General features: G+C 32.6%; 1 protein-coding gene across 1 annotated transcript; it reads left to right on the top strand.

The window, feature by feature from the left end:
- The first annotated feature begins 7940 nt into the window (after positions 1–7940).
- On the top strand, positions 7941–11180 carry LOC136224750 (heat shock protein 83). Its single transcript, XM_066013171.1, has 4 exons — positions 7941–8228; positions 8348–8489; positions 9004–9284; positions 9394–11180. The coding sequence occupies exons 1-4, from the start codon at positions 8091–8093 to the stop codon at positions 10942–10944; spliced, it is 2112 nt and encodes a 703-aa protein (XP_065869243.1). The 5' UTR covers positions 7941–8090; the 3' UTR covers positions 10945–11180.

Genomic DNA, 11180 nt, shown 5'->3' with positions numbered 1-11180 from the left:
GGCTAGGCCATTCTCGGTCGCGACACGCGACTTGTAAGCCGATTTTAATCCGGATTTTTGACATATTTTGAGCTTATTCCTATTCCTACTCTACCTATACATTTCCTAACACATATTCATACCTATATATACCTATCCCTTACACACACCTAACATCACCCAGTAAAATTAATTCCACACCATATCACCTTTACTTTTCCCAACTTTTTACCTACCAAATATACTTCTTTCCTACCCACAACATCCATAGCCTAACCCTCCCAATGCCTAAACATCAGCAGGTTACTCACAGGGTTTCCTTTACCTCTAATAAATTGTTTGCATGTTATTTTACTACTACACTCATTTCATTATATAAGTCATTTTAGGGTATTTAACATAGGGTAAATTACAGTCATGGCTATGAACTTTACCTATTTTCACATTATGGCCATTGAACTTTATTTCTTCCCGGTATGGCCACTCAACTTTACACTTTTTAACACCGACGGTCACTCAATTTTGACTAACTTCTCAAAATGACCATTAACAATCGTTAACGGCCTCAAAATGAAAATATTCAAGAATTAAAGTTGTTCAGAACGATATTTACTATGAATCCACATTTTTTATTTTAAAAAATCACATTTTTTGGAGCTTTCTCTCTCTAAAAATTCACTTTCTCTCTCCTAACCAAACAACACCCAAATGAACTCAAAACGAAAATTTTCAAGAATTAAAGTTTCTTAGAATATCATTAACGCTTTGGATTTTTAATTTTTAGCCGTAAACAGTCGTTTTGAGACGTTAAGTGGCCACCGGTGTTAAAAAGTGTAAAGTTCAGTGACAATACCGGGAAGAAATGAAGTTCAGTGGCCATAATGTGAAAATGGGTAAAGTTCAGTGTCCATAGGTGTAATTTACCCATTTAACATAAATAAAGTAAATCAATTAATATAGACTCCAATTAATGAATTTATATTAGTAAACTAATTTTTTTTTCTCTCATGTAATGATTGGAGAATAAAGCTTGAAAGGTATAATTATCATCTCGAAAGATATAATTATCATCTCGAAAGTTAGATATTTTTTTTAGTAGCTTATTTTATTTTATTTTCCATATACATTGGAGCCCCTCCGAGCTTTCCCCCCTGGCTCCGCCACTGTCTCCACCGGGTTCACCTTCACAAGAATAGGTTATATCTTATCTTTTCTCCACTCATTTATCTCTTATGTTATGTTTTTGCTTACGATTGGTACAATTTCAATTTCAATTTCTGTTGGATAAAATCCATTTCATATTTATCTATTTTCTTTTCGTATGCTTTATTTCGTACAATTTTTCGTGTTTTATCAATTTTTGCACCAATGAGAACATGGTCCAATTTACGTGTGGGAGGAGATATTGCATATATCATTTTTAGTACGAATAAATGCAACAAATAAAAGAATAATTTTTATAAATGCAACACTTGTTTTATGCAAATGCAACATATATTGCAACACATTTTATTTTTCATAAACTTTTCATAAACTTGACATTTTTCATATATTTATAAATTAATCATAAGTTAATATGATTATTTGTTTAGGTTATCATTATCGTTAGAAAAAAAATATTTCTATACGGGTAATATTTTTCAAAAAATTTCACAAATCTTCGACACGATTTTAAGTAAAATTGTCTCGAGTAAATGTATTTAAGATAAAAAAATTCTTTATTCAATCTCTATTTTATATCATGCAATTCATGATATAATAAATCTTATTTTAATTTTCAATTAGGTTTATAGGTATTAAATTGAACTAACAATTTTTATCTCGGTTTGATTTCGTCTTACATTAACATCAATTGAAGTTTTTAAGGAAACTTTAGCCATAATACATATTGAATTTTAAGTCAATATAGGATGAATGTGCTATCTTTCTTTTTCCCAAATTTTAATTTTATAATTCATATTAATTAATCAATTAGTTGAATTCTTAACCTTTGGCCACGATTGAGACCAACCTTATCACAATCGAGGTATGAAAAGAAAGAAAATTAAGTACCGTTTACTTTTGGCCACGATTGCGACCACCCTTATCACAATCGAGGTATGGAAGAAACGTTAAAAGCAACAAAAAAATAAGCGTGTTTAAGTTTAAAGTAACGATTGCGTCCACCCATGGCATGGTCGGTACCTCTTAAGCGAACACAAAGCAATAAAATACGTATAAAGTTACGATCAAGACCACCCTTATCTCGGGCGTAACTAAGCAAATAAATAACCTAAGTACTTATTTTAATTTAATATATCTCACATATTAGTTTAGGTTTGGGAAAGGAAATTTTGTGCTTTGAAATGCCTTGAAACGAAAGATTCAATAACATGCGTGCTTATATCGTCCCGAATGCTTCAATTCAAAATTGGAAATACAAGACGAGTGATATATCGTATATTATACTAAGTTAGTTTGATGTTTTGCGTATAAATTTGTCATGCGAAGTTAGTGTTTTCGGCTTAACTAATTTAAAAGGTAATACAGAGATATATGTTTTATTTTTATACAGAGATTAGCTAAAGAATAAATTCAATGAAATTTTGCTCGGGACTAGCAAAAGATTAAGTGTGGAGATTTGTTAAGCCCAAAATATACCTAAAATATTATCAATAATTACATCAATATTGCTACGAATTTATGCTATTTATAACTGTTTAGAAAGCTTTTACTCTCGAATATGTTTCTTTCTTGTAAGGTACATAAATATTTGGTAAAATCCAAATATGAACGAAAAGAGATCAAAAACAGAAGAAAAACCCTACAAAAGGAGTCGAAGACGACGAAAATTAATAACGCCAAATCGAGGACAAGAACGAAAGCCAAAAACGACGAAAAGTTCCGTGCCGCGACCGCGGCCCCCCCAATTCTCGATCGCGACACGCTCCCTTCAGCTTCTCCTTCCCTTCGTTCGAAGACCAATTGATGCTCCCCCATTCTCGGTAGAGAATTAAATATTCTCGGTAAGAGCAGGAGTCTGTAGAAGCCAAATTGCACATTTTCATTTTCCAAGAAACGCGTTCGTTCGGGTGGATAAAAACGTCCCTTCACAACGGACACGACTCTCCACAACGGACACGACACTTCATTCACGACTCTTCAACATCTATAAATAAAGAGTTGATTGAGAGTTGAAACATGAATGATGAGAGAGTTAGAAGAGAAGATTAGTGCAGAGTTTATGCAGAAACTTTGACTCAGAAATGAGTCAGAGATTAGATTTCATTTTTGTAAAAAGCAATATGATGTACACACATTGTTTATTCAATAATAACAAACACAGTAGTGTTTAGACATTGTTCCAATTTAGTTTTCATTTTGGTAGTAGACCGACCAAGTCTCTATTACGAAGATTCAACGAGAAGATTGAGTAGAGGATCCGCCCCTGAGCCTGACAAACTCTAACGAAACCCAAGGAAAGGATTGACAACCCGTTCACTTGGAAGTCGTCGAATGTTTCCATGCTCCATGTTCTCTATAAACTTGTATCAATTTATATTTCATCTAATAAAGTTCGTTCTATTCGATAGATTTTTATGCATCACTTTGGTAAAGGATCCGAAGTGGATTGATGCTGGTGTTTTCATTAAAACGTATTTAATTCAAAATCTTTACAAGGAAACTTTGTTGAACACTTAGGTAAATTATTATCTCGAAAGAGTTTTAATTTGATTAAGGGCAATTATCCCGGATAGGGTTTTGTCATGTTCAAAGCCTAATAATTAGAGGTTCCGTCATTTATTTCATCTTTATAATTGATACAAAGTTTAAAGTTGTTTTCTTTACTTAATGCAAACAAATACATTTGTTTACTTTTCTAAAAAGTACTAAACGTTCCTGTCTTGCGAATTCATTCTTAAATCAGAATATTTTCTAACATCTTCATACTCTAATCTAATTCTTATTCTATGTTCTCTGTAAACTTGTATCAATTTATATTTCATATAATAAAGTCTGTTCTATTCGATAGATTTTTATGCAGCACTTTGGTAAAGGATCCGAAGTGGATTGATGCTGGTGTTTTCATTAAAACGTATTTAATTCAAAATCTTTACAAGGAAACTTTGTTGAACACTTAGGCAAATTATTATCTCGAAAGGGTTTTAATTTGATTAAGGGCAATTATCCCGGATAGGGTTTTGTCATGTTCAAAGCCTAATAATTAGAGGTTCCGTCATTTATTTCATCTTTATAATTGATACAAAGTTTAAAGTTGTTTTCTTTGCTTAATGCAAACAAATACATTTGTTTACTTTTCTAAAAAGTACTAAACGTTCCTGTCTTGCGAATTCATTCTTAAATCAGAATATTTTCTAACATCTTCATACTCTAATCTAATTCTTATTCTAGCAATTTCAAAACCAAAACCGATTAAACGATTTTCCATATTATAAACCTTAAAAGTAAATTTAACCGATTCTAAATAAGTTATGTTTAAAAAACGTTCCCTGTGTGATCAATATCTTTTATTACTACAAGCGTATACTGTGCACTTGCGGAAATCGCTCAACATTAATGATGAGTGATAAAATGACGTACATATGCAATAAAGATGATAAAATTCATGACCGAGAAGACACAATTGATGAATTATTTCTCAACATGACTCAACTTATCAACGTTAGAGATAAGTTTGCTATTGGTTGCTAGTGTTAGGGGTACAATTGTACAGTTTTAGACGTTGGGGTGAAATTGCTCTTAACTATCAATGAGGTGTTTTTGTACCTTATTCTTTAAAAGATTCAAAAATTATAAACTAAAGGTAAAATTATATAAAAAAAATTTAAAAAAATCCCATCTCTGTTTGGTATTTTTGTGCCCAACAAAACCTGTTGTGGGGAATATATATATAGGCCCTGTTTGGTAAAGAGCGTTTTGGGATAAAAAGAGCGGTTTTGACCAACTTTAGAGGTTTGACCACTGAAACCGCTAATTGGAGTGTTTGGTGGAGAGATGTTTGGAAGAGAGTTTTGGGATGAAAACGCTAATTTAGAAAAAGCTCTTAAAAAGAGCTTTTTCTATTAGCGTTTTGCAATATTAAAATTAATGGACTTCTTTAACCCTAATAGATAGACTCCCTCTTCTCCTGTGCCAAAATTAATGCCCTTATTCGTCTTTTTGCACAAACCGCTATATCAATCAGCTAATTTTTACCAAACAGGTCTACACAAACAGCTAATCAAATCAGCTAATGTAATCAGCTAACAGCTAATGTAATCAGCTAACAGCTAACAGCTAACAGCTAATTCCCAAACAGGGCCATATTGAAAGTTGGGTTATTTTTATCTTAAAAAAATCACTATCAGTTTTTTTCGTAAGTTATGAAATCTGTTTTCTGAAAAAACTACAAACTATAGATTTTCCTAAAAGCATATTTTCCAACTTTTCTGGTGGTTAAGGAAAATTCTTTTGCATTTTTCTTAACGGAAAAGCTATTTTAGGCTCCGAAAAGTAATATTAGATTGGCTTCAAATCTTATAGATTAGATGAATAAAAATACACTTTGTACAGAGATTTTGGATAAAATAAGATTTGCTACACACGTCGCATTTGATAAAAAAAATCACTTAAATTAATGTATTGAGCATTTTTAGTTAAATGTGTTTGATAACTATTTTTTATTAGTCAATTAAATTATTTAATTATTTAATTAAGTTAAAATTCACCTTATTTTGATAAGTTAAAATATTTATTAAAATATTTGATTTAATTTTTTTTTTTGAAGTTTTAACTTAAAATTTTAAGCTGAATATTATCAACTAAAGTGCTATTAAAAATTAAGTATTGAAAAAATAAGTATTGAATTTTAAGTGTGAACATTATATAACTGTTGATAAATATTAAAAAGGCTTAATACATCATTTTCCCATTGGCCTTCTGAACTTTCAAAGTGTCTCGATAGCCTCCTGAACTTGCATAAAATGTTCAGTTAGCTCTCTAAATTTGCGTAAAATATGTTATCAATTAATCATTCGGTGGTGAAGCTCTTAGCCTAGTGGTTGAGAGATTACCTATGCCTTGGGAGGTCATGGGTTCGAATCACATCCGGGTCTGGTGAGGATTTTTCTTTCTTATTTAATGTAAGCGCATTGTGCGCAAATTTTAGAAAAAAAAATCATTCGGTTGTAAAAAAGTAGGTTAAACACGGAAGATGTGGTGCACGCATCTTAAAAAAGTAAAATGACCAAGGTCAGGGATGCAATTATAATATTAGAAAAGAAAAAATTTTATAGTTAAACAAGTAAGAACTTCCTTTTTAATATGTTTTAATTTATTTTGTGAATTATGTAATATAACATTCTACGGCACGTACAACACATATTCCGCATTTAACTTACTTTTTTACAACATATTGATTAATTGATTACATTTTATACAAGTTCAAGGAGCTAATTGAAAATTTTATAGAAATTCAGGGAGCTAGCACGACACTTTGAAAGTTCAAGGACTAATCAAGCTTTTTGGACAAATTCAGAGAGCAAATTATATATTAAGCCTATTAAAAATAAGTACCGAATATAAAAAAAAATTAGTAGATAACCTTCACCTTAAAACTTCAAGTTAAATATTTTAATATATTAAAATAAGTAGTTTTTAACTTAAAATTTTTAATTGATTAAATAATTACAGTTATCAAATGTAGTTAATGAAAATAAGTATTTAAGCTATAAAATTGAGTGATTTTTTAAGTTATCAAACGAAAGCTTTAATTTAATACTTATTTTTAATAAGTATTTAAGCTATAAAATTGAGTGATTTTTTAAGTTATCAAACGAAAGCTTTAATTTAATACTTATTTTTAATATTGATCAAACAGTTACATTATTTAAAATTTTCAACATTTATAAATTAATACTTAAAATACAGTATTTATTTATTTTAATACTTAATTTTCAGTTTATCAAACAATACCTAAATAATTAATAGGCTTAATATATCAAAATGCTTTTGAATTTATCCAAAAAATTTAATTGACTCCATGAATTTACATGGTATGTCGTTAGCCGATCAACTTGCTTAAAATAAGCTATTGACTAACTGAATTTGTTTAAAGTGATCTATCGGCTCCTTGGACTTGCTTACAATGATACATTTAATCGATAAACTTGTTTAAAATGATATTAATTGTAATTTATCTAAATTTGTAAAAAAAATCAAAACTTAGAAAATAAAGACTAATTCGTGATTCTAAGTCTTTAAAATAAATTAACTTTCTGTTTTATAATTTTTATAGATTTAGAATTTTAATCATGATATTTTAAGCAAGTTTAGAGAACCAATAAGATACTATATAAATTCAGGGACCGATCAAACTTTTTAGACAATTTCAAAAGCAACTTATCTACCATAAAACCTCTATAAATTAATAATATTGAAACTATGAAATTTTATTAATTTATAAAAATATCAATTTACAGTAAAACTTTCATAAATTAATACTCGATAAATTAATAATTTCTTCAATCTCGATTTAGACCAGTTCAATAAATTAATACTCGATATAGTAAAACTTCTATAAATTAATAATTTTAAAAAAATAAAATTTTATTAATTTATTAAGATGTTAATTTATTAAATATTAATTTATTGAACGGATCCAAATTGAAACTAAGAAAAATGATTATTTTATTAGGTATCAAATTATGAAGGTTTTACTATAATGCCTATCCTCCTCAATATGAAACCGTCTGTCACCCACAAAGAACATTCCAGACTTAATAAGTAGGCGAACCTTCGCGAGTTCGTAAGAATCGTAACAGACAATTCAACGAAAAATAATAGTAAATTCAAAAACAGTAACGACGGTGCCGTTTAACGAAAAATAGGGTAACGACATCGTTTCCCAGAAGGATCCAGAACTCTCATGTTCTCTCTCTATTAGCACAGCAATGGTAGAAGAAGAGACTAGAACCCCTGCAATCCAGTATATATACCTTATATTCCATTGCATGCATCACCAATCGAAATTAGCATTCTCGTGAAATCAAACTCATATCAGCTCTCTCTAATCTTTCGCTTATTTTTCGCTTTGTGGCTTGTGCTTTTGGTGTTTGAATAGTTTGGAGATAATGGCCGACGTGCAGATGGCTGATCCAGAGACCTTTGCTTTCCAGGCTGAGATCAACCAGCTTTTGAGCTTGATCATCAATACTTTCTACAGCAACAAGGAGATTTTCCTTCGCGAGCTCATTAGCAATGCTTCTGATGTAAGTGATTAGTCCGAAATTCTGCATTTGTTATGGTTGATTTCAATTTCTGTGAAATCGTTTGTTATTGAAATGAGAAACTCAATCGTTTTTTTTATTTACTATGCTTTGGCTTGTAGGCTTTGGACAAAATAAGATTTGAAAGTCTGACTGATAAGAGCAAGCTGGACGCTCAACCTGAGCTTTTCATTAGGCTTGTTCCTGACAAGGTCAACAAAACTCTTTCTATAATCGACAGTGGTATCGGGATGACTAAAGCAGGTAATGTGATTTATTTTACAATAATTGTTGTTTCTTTGGTGAAAAACAAATATGATTTCAATTTCGCATATAGACTATATTTGAAGTTCTCGAAACAGAGGAAAGAAATGAGTGAAGCTGATATATCTTGTTTTAAGAATTCCGTCACATAGATGAGCTTGAAGTAGTTATGGAGCGGATTGATTTGGATATAAGTAGTTGTTTGTTCTGAGCAGGCAGTGTGTTTCTTTGATGAAAAACAAATTTGATTTCAATTTTTTTTTTTTTCCTTTTTGTGAAACATTTGAAATTCTTAAAACAGAGGAAATAGATGATTCATTTCCCCTGAACGATTTGAAACATCAACTGAACTATAAAACAGAGTAAAGGTTACTATCTAGTTTGAAGAATTCTACTCGCATTTTTGGCTGAGATTTAAAAAGTTAATAGTGCGATATTAGTTGGATAGAAGCAGTTCATCGTTCATTGGCTGTTTGGGCGTGTGATGCTCATTCTTAGAATTTGGTTTCGACAGATTTGGTGAACAACTTGGGAACAATTGCGAGATCAGGAACCAAGGAATTTATGGAAGCATTGCAGGCTGGTGCTGATGTAAGCATGATAGGTCAATTTGGTGTTGGTTTCTACTCTGCCTATCTTGTAGCCGAGAAGGTCATTGTGACAACAAAACATAATGACGATGAGCAGTACATCTGGGAATCACAAGCCGGTGGTTCCTTCACTGTCACTAGAGACGTCGATGGAGAGCAACTTGGCAGGGGAACCAAAATTACCCTCTTCCTCAAGGAGGATCAGGTATGAATTGATGCGACTTCGTTATTGAATTGATTCTGACATTAGAGATGATGTGTATTTGCTTTCATTGATACTGATGAGATGTGTGCCGTTATTTTTCTTTCTGTAGCTCGAATACTTGGAGGAGAGAAGGATTAAGGACCTTGTGAAAAAGCACTCCGAATTCATCAGCTATCCGATCTACTTATGGACTGAGAAAACAACCGAGAAAGAGATTAGTGATGACGAAGATGACGAACCTAAAAAGGAAGAAGAGGGAGATGTTGAAGAAGTCGACGAAGAGAAGGAAACTAAATCCAAGAAGAAGAAGATCAAGGAGGTGTCTCATGAGTGGCAACTCATCAACAAGCAGAAGCCAATCTGGCTACGCAAGCCTGAGGAGATCACCAAAGAGGAATACGCCTCTTTCTACAAAAGCATAACTAATGACTGGGAAGATCACCTTGCTGTCAAACATTTCTCTGTTGAAGGCCAGCTTGAATTCAAGGCCATCCTTTTTGTCCCAAAAAGAGCTCCATTTGATCTCTTTGACACCCGCAAGAAGATGAACAACATCAAGCTGTACGTGAGGAGGGTCTTCATCATGGACAATTGTGAGGAGCTCATCCCTGAGTACCTTGGTTTTATCAAGGGTGTTGTCGATTCCGATGATCTGCCTCTTAACATCTCTCGTGAGATGCTTCAACAGAACAAGATCCTCAAGGTAATCAGGAAGAATCTTGTGAAGAAATGCATTGAGATGTTCAACGAGATTGCAGAGAACAAAGATGATTACAACAAGTTCTACGAGTCTTTCTCAAAGAACTTGAAATTGGGTATTCATGAGGATAGTCAGAACAGAACCAAATTAGCCGACTTACTTCGCTACCATTCAACCAAGAGTGGTGAGGAGATGACAAGCCTGAAGGACTATGTCACCAGAATGAAAGAAGGCCAGAAGGACATCTACTACATCACAGGTGAAAGCAAAAAGGCAGTTGAGAACTCTCCGTTCCTGGAGCGACTCAAGAAGAAAGGATACGAGGTTATCTTCATGGTGGACGCCATTGATGAATACGCTGTTGGGCAATTGAAGGAGTATGACGGAAAGAAGCTTGTTTCAGCAACAAAAGAAGGTCTGAAACTAGATGATGAAACTGAGGAAGAGAAAAAGAAAAAGGAGGAAAAGAAGAAATCATTTGAAAACCTCTGTAAAACCATCAAGGATATATTAGGCGACAGAGTGGAGAAAGTGGTGGTCTCTGACAGAATTGTTGACTCCCCCTGCTGTTTAGTGACCGGAGAATATGGATGGACTGCTAACATGGAGAGAATCATGAAGGCTCAGGCATTGAGAGATAGCAGTATGGGCTCTTACATGTCAAGCAAGAAGACCATGGAAATCAATCCTGACAATGGTATAATGGAGGAACTAAGGAAGAGGGCTGAAGCTGATAAGAATGACAAATCTGTGAAAGATCTTGTGCTGCTTCTCTTTGAGACTGCTCTGTTGACATCTGGTTTTAGCCTTGATGATCCTAACACATTTGCTGCCAGGATTCATAGGATGTTGAAGCTGGGTCTGAGCATTGATGAGGAGGAGGTTGCAGAGGATGATGCTGAGATGCCAGCATTGGAGGAAGATGGTGCTGAAGAGAGCAAAATGGAAGAAGTTGATTAAGGTTTCAATTTCCATGCCTGAGAGATTGTTGGCTTCATTTTGTTAATTGTTTCGTTTAGGGATATTTAGTTGTGTGGTAAGAGTCAAACTATCGAGTCTTTGCTCGAGTTGGTGGTGTTATTTTTTCTTTTGTTTTTTAACAGTTCATGTAAGCTACACAGGTCTTATTCAGGGTGTATGGAAATAGTTTTGTTTTGTTTTTGAATCAAATACATTCTGATGCTTCATTCTCTAAA

The sequence above is a fragment of the Euphorbia lathyris genome, chromosome 1, assembly GCF_963576675.1.
Source record: "Euphorbia lathyris chromosome 1, ddEupLath1.1, whole genome shotgun sequence".
Lineage (NCBI taxonomy): Eukaryota > Viridiplantae > Streptophyta > Magnoliopsida > Malpighiales > Euphorbiaceae > Euphorbia > Euphorbia lathyris.
The sequence above is the reverse complement of the archived record's forward strand: the minus strand, read 5'-3'. Positions and strand labels throughout refer to the sequence as shown.